The sequence below is a fragment of the Lytechinus pictus genome, chromosome 19 (genome assembly GCF_037042905.1).
Source record: "Lytechinus pictus isolate F3 Inbred chromosome 19, Lp3.0, whole genome shotgun sequence".
Taxonomy (NCBI): Eukaryota; Metazoa; Echinodermata; class Echinoidea; order Temnopleuroida; family Toxopneustidae; genus Lytechinus; species Lytechinus pictus.
In genome coordinates, this window is record NC_087263.1 from 5,509,843 (window position 1) to 5,526,238 (window position 16,396).

Here is a 16,396-nt window from a genome sequence, read left to right on the forward strand (position 1 = left end):
TGACAGAAAAATTGCTTCCAGAATTTTAATGTTGACCTTAGATTCCTTTTTTTAATTGTCAGAAAATTTTGCCCCTCCTGACTTTGGTAGGTTTCCCATTTACACCAAATGGGCAATGCATCATATTTTCAAGGCTTTCCATAGTAGAAATTGTGCATTATGAAATATAGCAATGGGGAAAATTAACCTGTGAACTAAATATTCTAGATTACAACTGTACAATTTTAATGTTGTAGAAACAGTGAACGAGAGAATCCTAACGAAGCTTTGTTTAAAGGGGGTTATAGGCAGAATAATCATGTACCGGTATGAAAACTCCTTGGTCAGGGTGATTCCATATGTGTCAATGCTTGAGCAGTAAAATTTTCTTCTTTGTCAATGATAAAGTTCAAGTTGGAAGTGATGTAAAAAACTGTTTAAAAAAATTCAATGTAATATTGGCCTGGTTCCTAACATTTAGAACCAGCCCAATAATACACTGACTTCAATAGGGGTAATTATGTAATGTATTCATGAGGTCATATCTTGGGGCCCCATGGACCGATTCCCACCAAATTTGGGTGATAGGGGTTTTTCATCATGTTCTACCAGAATATGGTATCAAAATGCTGAAATGCATAAAATGAAAATTGATGATGTCACACTTCGGTACTCTAATGCAGCATAAAGTGGGAAAACTTAAAATGGGTGGAACGACTCCCTGAGGCCTGTATGAAAGGGGCTCGAAGGCAGGTGAACAGTGCATCCAAGACCATTGCATTGGATAGCATGGGATTCATTTAAAGGTGCACCCCGGGCTGAGGATATATGGCGTAATTTCCTTCAGCAAGAAATTTATCCACATTGTGCTGCACTCGACCCAGGTGAGGTGAATGGGTACCCGGCAGGATTAATTCCTTGAATGCATGAGCGCTGAGAGGCAGCTCGAGCTAAAGCCGGGGTAATAATAATAACGCGCCTCGGAATAGAATATTTCTAGATAGATGGCGCTATATAAATGCCTATTATTATTATCATTATTATTATATCTAAATAAATAGAATAAGATTCACAGAGCAAAATGCTGAAAATTTTATCAAAATCGGATAACAAATAAAGTTATTGAATTCTAAAGATACATCATTACTCCAGTGAAACAGTTCTAGGCATGTCTTCATGAATGTTCATTACGTGGGCTGATGACGTCACTTTCCCACTTTCCTTTTTCTTAAAATGTTATAAGAAATCACAATCGTTTCATTTTTGTCTCACCTGCATAGCAGAGTGAGACTATAGGCGCCGCTTTTCCGACGGCGGCGGCGGCGGCGGCGTCAACACCAAATCTTAACCTGAGGTTAAGTTTTTGAAATGACAGCATAACTTAGAAAGTATATGGACCTAGTTCATGAAACTTGGCCATAAGGTTAATCAAGTATTACTGAACATCCTGCCTGAGTTTCATGTCACATGACCAAGGTCAAAGGTCATTTAGGGTCAATGAACTTAGACCATGTTGGGGGAATCAACATCAAAATCTTAACCTAAGGTTAAGTTTTTGAAATGTCATCATAACTTAGAAAATATATGGACCTAGTTCATGAAACTTATACATAAGGTTAATCAAGTATCACTGAACATCCTGCATGAGTTTCACATCACATGACCAAGGTCAAAGGTCATTTAGGGTCAATGAACTTTGGCCGAATTGGGGGTATCTGTTGAATTACCATCATAACTTTGATAGTTTATGAATCTGATTCATGAAACTTGGACATAATAGTAATCAAGTATTACTGAACATCCTGTGCAAGTTTCAGGTCACATGATCAAGGTCAAAGGTCATTTAGGGTCAATGAACTTTGGCCAAATTGGGGTATTTGTTGAATTACAGCCATAAATTTGAAAGTGTGTTGGTCTAGTTCATAAAACTTGGACATAATAGTAATCAAGTATCACTGAACATCATGTGCGAGTTTCAGGTCACATGATCAAGGTCAAAGGTCATGTAAGGTCAAAGAACTTTGGCCACGTTGGGGGTATTTGTTGAATTGCCATCATATCTCTATAAGTGTATTGGTCTAGTTCATAAAACGTGGAAATAAGAGTAACCAAGTATCACTGAACATCTTGTGCGAGTTATAGTAGTTTTCAAAATCAGCACTGCTGCTATATTGAATCGCGTGATGCAGGTGAGACGGCCAGAGGCATTCCACTTGTTCTTTATATAAATGTGTATATTGTGTCTCCATAATGATAAAATAAGTTACAGCAAGAAATAACTAATGCACTTAATCAGCTGTCAATCCATTTGTTCTTGGTAGAAGAATTTTGAATAAACCTAATTTCATTTAATAAAATACCCCCCAAAAAAGTGGGGATATGACATCAGCCCACCTAATGAATATTCATGAAGACTTAACTAGAACTGTTACACCGGAATAATGCAAATCTTTAAAATTCAATAACTTCTTTATTTGTTATCTGATTTTGATCAGATTTTCACCATTTTGCTCTGTGAATTTTACTCTATGTATTGAGTTACAAGTATCTTCAGCCTGGAGGATCCCTTTAATTTGATTTATTTTACTTTTAATTTTTATGATTATGTTTTATTAGGAAATCAATATCAAATTACAACATTTACAAACAATTCTAAGTCAGATTTTCAATTGATATTTATAAGAGTAGTACAATGGAGGTAAAAAAGGATGGAGTTACAACGAGATGCAAATTAGAATGTAGCTTCTGATTTCTAAAGAAGTACAAAAGACTACAAAGGTGCACTTTAGCATTCGGTGGTGACCTATGATGCCGCCAGTTTCATGAGAAAACTAAAAATAATAGCATATTAAAATGACTGATCCATGATTTAAGTTTACATACATGTCTTTTGAAATATGAATAGGTTATAGTTTGTAAATTTTATCCTTTTCCAACTATTTCTATTTTGAAAATGACAAAAAATAAGCCCAAAATGGATAGGTATGTATAATGTACATTTTTACAGGTAATAATCTTGCTTAGCAAATTTGATTAGAATTTATGGTCAAAACAGAAAAGCTGTCAACTAGAGTTCTGTACAGTATTAAATCTGCTACACAAAAGCTTTTTTATGTACATAGCAATTTAAAGATAAAATGCCAGTTGTGGTAACGATTTCAAAATGAGTTCGTACAGAATCCAATGAAATGACCACCAAAGTGTCTGTTTGTAGAAATAAAAAATATGTGCCAAAGGATTCTGGAAGAAATTGTGTAATTGCTGAGAAATTCGGGTCAAGCGTCGGGCCAACATTCAAAGCGATACTAAATTACTAATACACTGTCCCACGTGCGCTTATATGTGTTGGTGATCTTCAGTGTGAACATTTTTCAGCGTAGATTTCAAGATTTTATGTAACTGTACCAGATCTAGATCCTCGATGATTTAATGACAATTAAGCCTGGTTTTACAGACTTTCTCGTGAAATCAGTGTTTACTGCAACTACTTTCATTTATCTTTATATAAAAATAAAAAAATGCGGAACAAATTGCCCTGCAATACCAGGAAAATCATACTGGTGCTGCATGTATACTGATGACATGGTTATGTAATTAGTTAGGAAATACTTGGAAATGGTGCCTGTTAAATCCAAATCATTTGTAATTTTATTGGTACTAAACACTAAACAGACATATGCTAAGTACATTACACTAGAAATTAATGTATTATTCACCAATATATGGTCTGTTTACCAGAAGTGATGCCCTTTTAATTTAAATCCTTGGGCATCGTTATTCATATTGACATTTATCAACCTTATGGACATTTTCACCACAGATGGACACAGAGGCAAAAAAATCAAGTTGATATTCATGTCAAATGCTTTATGTTTTTTAATAAAACAAGACCTGAAGTTTCTGAGACAAAATTTTTTTCCGACTCTGGCAGCCATTTTTTTATTTCAAAATGGCTGCCAAAGTATGGATACAAATTAGTGTTGAAAATAGTATATTGATACATATTTTGTTTTGACAGATTTTTAAAGAACAGGTTTGATCATGATGTTTTTGCCTGTGATTTAGCTTGCTATTATAACACTTTTTAAAATCCCACAGAAAGAAACACCAGTAATTCATTCATCTGATAAAAAAACATTGATGAAGTATGTGATATGGTATGTAATGTCAGTTACCGAAAACATGAACTTTTTTTTCTCATTTCCTGAAAAAGAGGATATATTATATGAAACTTGGTAGATTTCCTCTCTAGGTAACACCCCTCCCTTCTACACCAAAATTAAAGATTACCAATTAACAATGAAGCCATAGGGTACCATTAAATATATGTAATGTCAGTTACCAAGTGGAAAATGTAATGTCAGTTACCGAGATGTAATGTCAGTTACCATGATAAAACGTTGGTTACCAATATTGAAATGCAAATATGTGGTAAATTTTATGGTGAAGAAATATTGTATACTTGTTATTTAAGTCTTTCACTTTAAAAGTCACACCAGAAGGAGCTTGCTATTGACTTTTAAAAGGTATAGTTCACAAGGAATACTATATGAAATTATGAAGGAAGTTGCATTCCCATCGCGCAAAAAAAATTACTATGAAATTGTTTTGTACATGCACTTACCAAGTACCTAATTGTTTGTATCAGACAATTTTTTGTTTGGTTTTCGGGGGGGGGGGGTAGGGGGTACTTTTCCCAACCTATTGCCTAAATCTGCAACATTTTTTAAGCTTAACATTGTGATGAAGGGGATTTCCAGGGTCCCTTTTTTAGTTTCTAGGATTCTTTTGAGCATTGCCTCGCTAAAAGTAAATTCCTGGTTTTTATACCTGTTAGTAGTGTGGATGTGTGATACAATTTTGTTTTTGGTTTACAAGTATAGATGAAAAGTGAAATTTGACAGTTTTTTTTTTCAAATTTACAAATAGTTCAGTTTCAGTTTAGAAGCTGGAGTTTATTTTTTGTTGACAGCTTATAAAAGAAATTAGCAAAGAAAATGATTAAACAATTATGAAGAGAATTGAAATCCGACAGATATGAACAAGCATTGCTTGCACTGACCAGAATAGAAATCAATAAAACTACATGGCTGCATGAGATTCGGGGGAGGGGTACATGTAGCCTAGGGGAGGAGACCCTTATTCATTTTGCCTCTTTTGAGGGGAGGGGGAGGTTGGAGAAGGAAAAGGTTTAAAAAGTCAATATAAAACTGATGAATATATTATGGGTGTATAATCAGAAAAATCCATGTGTACAGTCAATGCAATATTAAATTACTATAGGAATACATGTAGCTGCTATGACCCCACCCCCCCCCCCCCCCCCCCCCCCGAGTAAGTAAAACATACATTTCTTATCTTTGGATAATTAAAAATGTGAAGTATTATGAAACTTTTATGATTTTAAAAAGCCTTACATATGTAAGTACCAAGAATATTATGCTTTTGAAAATCATATAGCACTGGTAAATGTTAATGTGTATATTGTTACCGACAAGTAATGATAAAAATGTTCAAATCAAAGAAAGGAATTAAGAAAAAGAAAAAGTTTTTTCATTGAAATGTTCCTAAAAACTTGGGTATACTTCCACATCAAGCTCACTTTCATGTGAAACTCCCATCATTTGTTGTTTTAGAGATACACACAATGAAAGGTGTGAAAACATTGTGCCGTGTAATGCTGAATTCATAAATTACAAAGAAACAGTCACTATTATGCACCAAATGGCCAAATATTGACTTTTCTTTCATATATGGCACAAGGATATACATTTATTGATCAGGACGTCATAAGCTCATTGGTGTGGAAAGGAATAATTTTTTTTTGTTCTGCCCTTTTCATTTCCTTTCATTATTTTCAGCTTCTGTTTTTTCTTTGATATCATCCTGTAAATGTGTATCATATTTTTGCATTTTTTTCTGGCTCCTTGTCAGCAAATGCGATCAACTGTTAACCCACAAATGAACATTTTGAATCGATTTGAACAATGAGATGTGCTCTACATGCTCTGCATTCAAAAGTCGCCTCAAAACTTATTTGTTTAAGCGGGTTTATGATGGAGACATTCTACATAATAGCTTTAATCCTCTCTCTTTCTTTGTCTATTTTCCTAGCGCATAGAGACGCTCATGGGCAGTGATATGCGCTATACAAGCAACTTATTATTAGTTTATGTGATCATTGAATTAGATTCCTAAACTTAACCACAGATTTCAAAAGTGATGATAATAATAAGATAAATTTATATTGCGACCACTACATGTATGTAAATACAGGGTTCCCACAGTTATGGAAAATCTTGGAAAAATTTGTGGTCATGGAAAGTCGGGGAAAAGTCGGGGAATTTTGAAAATTTGTGAAAAATTGCATTTACCTCTTGCCTGTGGCAGCTTTCCAGATTGTTGTGTCTCGCAACATTCATACTCTGTGATCATACTCCGCTATTGTAATTGGTGTTCATGATTTCCACGTTCCCCAGTTTTGTGACATCCCAAATTCTACATAACTCCCGGGACATCATGGGAAGTCACAGAAAGCAGCAATTTAGTCATGGAAAAGTCACAGAACCGTCTTGGAATTCTGTTTTCAAATTTCTGTGGGAACCCTAAAATATACTCTTTTGCACTTTGATACTGCTATTATGTAAAAACTACTATTAACAGTCTACACGAATGCTTGGAATTTGATCGACTAAAAATGATTAATTCATTAATAAACCTTAAAGGTAAAAGAAAGTAGTTGCAGCAAAAGATAATTTCATGAGAAAGTCTTTCAAATCAAGGTTAATTGTTGCCATATGTTCATATGTCTAGATCGGGAACATTAATGTAAAATTGTCTTTGTGAAATCTGGAAATTTTAGCTCAAAACAGATAATTCTGATGATCCCTTAATACACAGAAAAGCATATGTGGGATATTCTATTGTATTAATATTGCTTGGAAAAATACCCAACATTTGGTGGAATTCCGGGCTTATTTTACCCATTTTTCATCAATTACACATTTTCTTCCAGAGTCATTTAGCAGATATTTTTTTATTCTACAAGCACTTGGATATCAATTTCATTGGATTCTGTTTGAACCACAACTGGTAGGCCGATTCATCTTTAAATCAGGAACAGACTGCCTGGGCCATTCTTATTACATTGGGAAGTTGGTTCCGCAGTTTATTGATAACAAAGAAACATGACGTTTCCAGTGATCAACAACATCCTGTGGGCTCTTTGAATTGCAAACTGAGTGAGTTTACTCCAGTGACTGAAGTTCAACTTCGCCATCTCATCAAGTCATTACCACCGAAGTTCTGCAGTCTTGATCCTCTTCCAACTTGGTTGCTCAAAGACTGTATTGATGAACTTCTACCGCTTCTCATAAACATTATCAATTCATCACTCACAACAGGTGTTGTCCCTGAATCATTCAAATCATCACTAGTTCTTCCTCTGTTGAAAAAGCCCAATCTTGATCCGAATGACTTTGGCAATTATCGCCCTATTGCCAACCTGCCATTTGTTAGCAAGGTTTTGGAGAGAATCGTCGCATCCCAGCTCATGTGCTATGTGGACAGTCATCATTTGCTTCCTGAGAAGCAGTCAGCATATCGCAACTTTCATTCAACAGAAACGGCTCTCTTGAAAGTACTCAACGATCTACTGCTTACCGTCGACAAGGGTAACGAAGCTGCACTCCTTCTACTGGACTATTCTGCGGCGTTTGACACTTTAGACCACTCAGTGTTGCTCCAGCGTCTTGCACGTGACTACTCCATTACCGGAACGGCTCTAAATTGGATTGAGTCATACCTGCAAGATCGTACTCAGCGGGTGATTATCAATGGAACTTTCTCAGCACCTTTCGCTTTGAGCTGCGGAGTCCCCCAAGGTTCTGTTGTGGGCCCTCTCCTATTTCTTCTGTACACTGGTCCTCTCGCAAAAATTATCACTAGCCATCGGGGTGTGAGTTATGCCATGTATGCAGATGACACGCAAATCTACGTATCCATGGCATCCGACCAGAAGACATATGCTGTTAATCTACTGAGTGACTGCCTCAAGGACATCAAGGTCTGGTCAGCGAAGAACAGACTCCGTCTCAACGAAGCCAAATCAGAACTGGTACATCTTTCTTCGCAATTTAGAGCTACGGAGCCTCTGCCGGACTTCAATACGGGAGAGGGCATACTTAAGATGTCTGACTCTGTCAAAGACCTTGGTGTCACTTTAGACAAGCACCTTACCCTCCAGCCACATATCAGGAACATCTGCAAATCAGCATCATGGGGTTTATTTAGGATTGGTAAGGTCAGGCGACTACTCGACCAAGCCTCTACTGAAAAACTCATTCATGCCTTCGTCTCATCCCATCTAGACTATTGCAACTCCCTCTTTGCCGGCCTCCCAATTTCTTCCATCTCTCCCCTCCAGCGAATCCTCAACACTGCAGCAAGAATGGTAACCTTGAGCAAGAAACACGAACACATCACCCCTATTCTCCGATCACTTCATTGGCTTCCGGTTCACTCTCGCATAACGTTCAAAATTCTACTCATTGTATACAAAATTACCCATAATATGTCACCCAAATATCTCCAAGACCTTATTTCCCTTCGTTCTTCCTCTTCTGTCAGATCCTTACGTTCATCATATTCCAATAATTTAATTCGTGGCCCTCGCACTAAGACCCGATATGGTGATCGTGCATTTTCTGTAATTGCTCCCACCCTCTGGAATAAACTCCCAATTCATATCCAAAATGCTCCCTCCGTAGAAATTTTCAAATCGTCACTTAAAGCTCACCTTTTCTCATAACTTTTTTTTTTTTTTTTTTTTTTTTTTTTTTACCGATTGACTGTATATTATTATAATCTGCCAACCTGTGCGCTTTGAAACACCAGTATAAACGCCTTACAAATGTTATTATTATTATTATTATTATTCCCTTTAGCAAGAAATTTATCCATATTGTGCTTCACCCCACCCAGGTGAGGTAAATGGGGACCTGGCAGGAATTTGTTTCTTGAAATGCAGAGCACGTTAAGCTGCTCTGCTAAAGCCAGGGTCATTATGCTGCATTGATATAGAGTGCTTTAATAGAGACTTTTTATAAAGCAAGTGTTGAGCGCTATGTAAGCAAGTATCATCATCATAAAAGATATTGCTCTTGTCTTTCTAGGGACGTGGGTCCGATTCCTAGTTAGGGAATTTTCCTTCAGCAAGATATTTACCCACGTGCACTGCACTCAACCCAGGTGAGGTGAATGGGTACCCGGCAGGATTTCTTCCTTGAATGGACCAAGCGCTGTTAGCTCATCTGGAGCTAAAGCCGGGGTAATACAGTATGTGCATTGAATAGACAACTATAATATCGGTGCCTCCTAAATGCTTGATATTATTATTAAAGCTTTGATGCATCATATGAAAACTAGGATTTAAAAAACAAATTCTTTATATATCCTCACAGGGTCTATGCCTGTCCATCCTGGGTCCAACGCTTCTCAGCCTCAAAGATCACCTACACACGACGCTACCCAAGATCTCCTTGGTGTTCGCAGGACGGAGTGTCGGCTACCTCTCTGGAGCCATTCTCGGAGGGATGCTCTTCGAAGCCTTCAACCCTTTGTTCCTTCTTGCCATTGTCCTCCTCCTGTGCGGTATAGGGATCACGGTTGCCCCGTTCGCGACAACGGTCCTTGTGCTGGGAATGTGTATAAGTACTGTTGGTATCAGCATGGGTGTCTTGGATACAGGTGAGCATATCCAATCAATCGCGATTATGAAAAGCCACCAATGTCAGAATTCTTTATACAGGAAATGTTCACTTTGTCCCTTTTGAAAGGAGGAGGAGCAAACTGATTTGATAAGACTTTATACATGTTCAATATTTTGATGTAGCTGGCTTTCCATAGTCATGACTGATTGGATCAGTGAAAAATGTGAAACATTTTGTGATACCATGCTATTTTATCCAGCCTTCCAAGTTGTGCTCATCTTAGATCTTGATTTTGTCTGTGCAGTGTCCAATTATTGCAGAATATGTTTAGATTACATCACTGTCGTGTTCAATATTTGGTATACCAGTGCTCTGTTTTGTATTTAAAAAAAGTGTTGTGAATTATCCAACTCCATCACCTATATTTGAAGCCTTAAGGACATACTGTCCATTGTGAATAATAATGACATTTTCTTTATATGACACTGTACATTAATTCTCTTTCTTAGTGACTGTCAAACTCAAGAACATGAAAACCATGATTCTCACATTGTTCAATCTCCAGATTTTAGTTCTCTTGCTGTGTGACCTCTTGTGGCTGCACACATTGGCCCCGTATTCTGAACTCGGGGTTTGAATTAAACCCTGGTGGGTGTTTCATAAAGCTGTTCGTAAGTTAAGAGCGACTTTAAGAACGACTGGTGATCCCATCTTGTGGTAAATGGTATTGAATTGGCGATTGCTTAGCACGTAAAAGGGTTCACCAGTCGTTCTTGAAGTCGCTCTTAACTTAAGAACAGCTTTATGAAACGGCCCCCTGGTTTAAAGTTGTGGTTTAACTTTGGAGAGCCGAATGGGGCACGAATCCCTAACAGTACACATCCAATTTATTTACTCCTATGAATGGGAATGATAAATGAAGTATGTTTCTTCATTATGAAAGCAAAATAGTAAACATATAAGATATATACAATAAAAACATAATTGTTGGCTCCCCATTATTTAAGCAAAGAGTTAGACTGTTGTCTAAGTTAAAACTGACTTCAGAATACGGGCCATTGAGTGTTACGTGAAAAGTTTATCTGTTGGCAACGGGGCCTTCTGGAAGCACAAAGTGGGTTTGGACACAAAGTCAAAACCTTCCTATTGATGGCATATGTGTAATGATGCCCTCGTTTGTACCCAAGTGCTTTTCACTAACACGTACATATAAGAAATATATCGTGGTGTTCCCTACTTACCATAGTTGAAATTTGATTGCATTCTCAAAAAGATAAGTTCATGGAAAATATAAAATATGCTTCTATAAAACAATGAAACACATAGATTCATTTTCAAATCAGGATTTTTTTTCATTTGTAATTGTTAGCAATGGTATGAAGAATATTTACACCAAAAATTAGCATTCTATGAGCTTTTTATAGTGAATGAGAGCATAAATAATCATAATTAATTCATATAAAAAAATCAGATGATATCTGAAAAATTAACCATATAGCCTTGTAGATTACATCCCACACTATTATCATGCCAATTTTCATGGCGTACGCGCGATTGGCGGTCGAGATTTCAAGGAAGGGTCGATTCAACCCCCCCCCCTCTCCTAGTCTGCAGGCATAGACCCTGATTGAAACTCTGATCAACAAGTGTGTCTCCACGCAAAGACTAGCACATACAAAACTTGCTATTTCAATTTAAGGCAGGAGTAGGCTGCACATTCAGACCCTTAACTCAAGTGAAAGGTTTGCACAGCAGACTACCCCCCTCCCCGGTAAGCTAACACCCCAAAAATCCTGGGGCCTGTTGCATAAAACTTTTTACCTGAGAAAACTCTGGTACAAACTGAAAACTAAGGTTAGTCTGATTTCTGCCATTGACTTTAACACAGGGCAAAAACTCCGGTAAAAACAACCCGAGTTTTCTCAGGTAAAAAGTCTTATGCAACGGGCCCCTGGTCTGGTTAGGGTTAAAGGGTTTTAGTCTTTGTGGAGTTGTGTAAAAATCTGAGCTGTGGGGCCTACATGCTGTCAGTGTATGCGATAGTTTTTAAGAGGAAACCCTGAAAATGTTCTTTCATAAGTATCGCAATATTGATTTAAAGTTTTATTATTTTCCCTCCATAGACTTCAGTGTTGACCTATGGGTACCTAGGGACGTCATGACTATTAATAGTCATCAATATCTTAGAAATTGAGTACCCAATTAGCTCCGAAATCTCGGGTGATTCTTGTCTGACCTAAAGATTTGCAATTGAGATTACAGCATTAGCGAGAAAACAGTTTTTGGAACCTGAATGAAGTTAACAATCCCTTTAACCATTTCTCATCTCCTTTTTGTCATCCCCAGGTGCTAATCTCGTCTGCCTTCGAATGTGGGGAAAGAAACGTTCAGGCACCATGCTACAAGCCCTTCATTTCAGCTTTGCCCTCGGTGCCTTCTTCTCCCCCCTCCTGGCGGCTCCCTTTCTGGTAGACACCTCAACCACCGGCAATATGGTGGCAACACCTTCCACTTTGGTTCCTCCAACTGTGACTGTAACAATGACAGAAGCCATTCATACCATGGTTAATGAAAAATTCACAAGCAGCAAGCCTGATGATGTTACCACCGGTGTCAAGCCTGATGATGACACCAGCAATAACAATCCTAATGATGACAAGACTGATACCACCAAGAAAAAGCGTGATGGTCGTTCCACCGATGTCAAGTCTGACAATGGTAGCACTGATGTCAAGTCTAATAATGGTAGCACTGATGTCAAGTCTGACAATGGTAGTACCGATGAAAAGTCTAATAATGGTAGCACCGATGTCAAGTCTAATAATGGTAGCACTGATGTAAAGTCTGACAATGGTAGTACTGATGTAAAGTCTGACAATGGTAGCACCGATGTCAAGTCTAATAATGGTAGCACCGATGTCAAGTCTGACAATGGTAGCACTGATGTCAAGTCTGACAATGGTAGCACTGATGTAAAGTCTAACAATGGTAGCACCGATGTCAAGTCTGATGATGGTAGCACTGATGTCAAGTCTAATAATGGTAGCACCGATGTCAAGTCTGACAATGGTAGCACTGATGTCAAGTCTAACAATGGTAGCACCGATGTCAAGTCTGACAATGGTAGCACCGATGTCAAGTCTAATAATGGTAGCACTGATGTCAAGTCTAACAATGGTAGCACCGATGTAAAGTCTGATGATGGTAGCACTGATGTCAAGTCTGATGATAGTTCCACCAATGAAAACGACGGCAACACTGAGAATGACGATGAATCCAAGAATGCTAACATTATCAGTTCCAACGAATTGACATCCTCCCTCCATCAGGTTCCAAGATTTGCAATACCATACATCATCATAGGGATTTTTGTTCTTATAACCTCAGTACTCTTTTTCTATTTCCTTTTCACCAAGCCCAAGGACGAACCGAAGTACGTCGGATCAGAGGATTCCGGTGCAGCTTCAGACAACTTCCCATTTAAAACCAGAGTTTTGCTCCTCCTGTTCTGCTTCTACTTCCTTTATGTTGGTGGAGAAGTGGCATATGGAAGCTTTGTACCTATGTTTGCCAGTAAGAGTCCTCACCAATTTGGGCAAGACCGTGCTAGCCATGTTGCAGCACTGTTCTGGGGCACTTTCACCCTTGGGCGCGGCCTAGCCATATGTCTTGCCAGTGTCGTCTCACCTCTCAAGATGGTGATTGCCGACATGGTGGGATGCGTCACGACCTCTGTAATCTTGACTCTCTTTGCAGATACCAACGAGAATGTCTTGTGGTTAGGCAGTGCCCTGTTAGGACTGTCGATGGCATCGCTCTTCCCGACGGGAATCGCCTGGCTAGAAACGTACACCCGTGTCACCGGCAACACCGCATCCTTCCTCGTAATTGGTAGCGCCCTGGGCGAGATGTGCGTGCCTGTTGTCATCGGCTACCTCTTCGAAGACATAATCGGCCCTATGGTACTGATGTACTGGATGTTAGCTACGTCTGCATTGTCGGCCCTCATCTTCGCCTACGTGATGTGGTTGATGATGGAGAATGGGAAGGAGAAGGAGTCGCTTCCAGCCGAGAAAAGCCCCGCCTTGGACCTTCTTCACAGCGTTGAGGAGGCCTTCCCCGGGGAGGAATTCTTCAGCAATGGGACATCAAGCAGCAAGCAAATGAGTAAACCTTTAGTCCCTCCAATACTCAAGAAGAAGGACCATAGAGAGTGATTTGTGCCATTAATTACCAAGTCAGTACTGCTGCAGAATAAATACTCATTTACCTACCCTAATTTCACTACCAGGGTTGTCTCTATCATTTGGGGCATTGCAAGAAAATATCAATTCAAATTTCAGTTGCAAATTTACAACTAAACTTTAACTAAACAAATCGATTTATACTTGATAGTACATGAAGCAGACTTGCAACCAAATGCACATTTGCAATTATTTGGGGATCTAATATTGACTTGCTATCGATTGCAGGTTTCTTGCATCACTCCATGAATTGTGACAAACATTTCATACTGTGGCACCATACTAGAGGCCAAAGATGCTTCAGTCTCTGAAAGGTTAAGAAAGCTCTTCCAGGAAAGCCCATGTAAATTGGGTCCAATACAAACGGTAATATGGGATAATCAGAAGCAGCAAAAAAGGTCCTCATGCATCATTTGTTTTATAACTGAGAACATGAGCAGTTTTTGCGTTTTCAGTTCATCAGCTCCATGTTCAGGTTGCCTTGCCCCTTGACTAATAAATCCCTTCATATGGTCAATCAATACGTTTTCAGAGCAATCATTAATATATAGGCCTACCATTTATGAGGTGCTGATTTTCTAGTTTCCTATCAAATGGCGCAATATATAGGCCTATTGCCCCGGCTGTAGCTCCAGCTGCTAAAGGCGCTTGGTGCCTTCAAGGAATTAATCCTGCCTGGTACCTCAACTGGGTCGAGTGCAGCACAATATGTGTTAATATTTTGCTGAAGGAAAAAAACGCCATGACTGGGAATTGAACCCAGGTCCCTCATATTGAAAGACGAGAGTCAACCCACTGGACCACGATGCCCCCTTGCTACATGACAGCTGAGGGTTGCTAAAGCCTGGCTTGTACCTTTGCTTTAAGGGCACACTCCCATGTGTACATGACATCTGAGGATTGCTTGAAGGTAAAAGACAGTAGTTGTAGCAATCAATCACTTCATGAGAAAGTCTTTTAAATCAAGTTTAATTGTCAAAATATTATCATACATCTAGATCTGGTACATTAATGTAAACTTATCTTTGTGAGATCATGAAATCTTAGCTCAAAATCGATAATTCTGATGATCACTAACACAGAAAAGCGTATGTGGGACAGTGTAGTAATATCGCTTCGAAAAATACCCAACATTTCATGGAATTCTGTGCTTATTTTGCTCATTTCTTAGCAATTAAACATTTCCTTCCAGAGCTAAAAAAATAATGAAACCAAAAAAATCTAAACTTTGAATTATAAGTGATCTCCATTAACATTGATTTCATTTTTATTTTTCAAATTGAAAATATATATCTGTATGGCGAACTTATGTTTGCCTTTGATTTAAAAGACATGATATTTGCCTTGAAATATATCAAATATTAGAAAAAAAGGAATTGCAATAGTTTATTGAATGTTTGTCACGTGATCATGTGTTCTAATGTGTTCCATCAAATGGTAAAAACATAGAAGCCTTTATTGTCAGCAGTATCCTAACTGATTTATGGTGAAGAATTATTCTGGAGCCCTTTTGGATTTGCTTTTATCTTCCAAAATTGCAATAATTTTTATGATTTCATTGCTGCATTTATTTAGTTAATGTTCCTGGTATAAATTGAGTTTTTTTTTTAAATTGTAAACCAATAATTTTCATCTCAGTTTTTCACATCTGTAACATATTTTGATTTTGAGAGGCAAAATAGTAACAAAATGATCAAGCAGTTTCTGCATTCTTGCATTTTATTGAGTATGGGAATAACTTCACGAGCTTCGGTTTGTTTTCTGCTTGCTATTGTTTAGTGTGGTAATAATTTTCTGTTTATAATGTTACAATCAAACTCTTTTGAACATCTGAAATATATTAATTTTGAAATTTATTGATTATATAGATTAATGTGGATCCATTCAGTTATGTCTCCTTACCTTTGGTAATGTTTGATATGTGTTTTGCTCTTATTGTAATTTTGGACTTTCAACCTAAATTAATTGTGCACCTGTTTACTTGTAAGCCTTTGTAGTGTTATTGCATACCTTTACTGTTGATATGCATAGGGTTGAGTGGAGAATATTACATTTAAATCATTTATTTATACAATAACATTTCGTCAGCTCACCTCTGATCATGTTAAACACTATAATTCCAATGTCCATATTCATTTTTAAATTCATTGACTCTTTTTTGTGTGTACAATTTTTTTGATTATCCATATAATTGTAGATTCCAAGGTTATACATATATATTGACTGTGGGTGTCCATTCAGACTAGGGTTTTTTCAATTGTCTCGTTCTCTGTAAACATACCTTTATAATGATTTTCACACATGTGTGAACTGCATTGTTCTATTTAGGTTTGGCCTCTTAGGCAAGCATGTCCTTGCCCCTGTCTTACAAATAGTCACAATTGATCCAATTAACCACAACTATGGAACGCCATCAATGTCATAATTTTTCAGATATGGAAAGCCGTCATTGCCATAATACTT

General features: G+C 37.8%; 1 protein-coding gene across 1 annotated transcript; it reads left to right on the plus strand.

Annotated features, from left to right (window-relative positions):
* Positions 1-2,162: 2,162 nt before the first annotated feature.
* Positions 2,163-16,187, plus strand: LOC129282636 (uncharacterized). Its single transcript, XM_064114051.1, has 4 exons — positions 2,163-2,168; positions 7,076-8,431; positions 9,441-9,726; positions 12,036-16,187. The coding sequence occupies exons 1-4, from the start codon at positions 2,163-2,165 to the stop codon at positions 13,904-13,906; spliced, it is 3,519 nt and encodes a 1,172-aa protein (XP_063970121.1). The 3' UTR covers positions 13,907-16,187.
* Positions 16,188-16,396: the final 209 nt, after the last annotated feature.

Coding starts and splice junctions, on each gene's coding strand:
- LOC129282636 (XM_064114051.1), top strand. Junction 8,432..9,440: donor TCAACACTGCAGCAAGAATG/GTAACCTTGAGC, acceptor ATATCCTCACAG/GGTCTATGCCTGTCCATCCT. Junction 9,727..12,035: donor CATGGGTGTCTTGGATACAG/GTGAGCATATCC, acceptor TGTCATCCCCAG/GTGCTAATCTCGTCTGCCTT.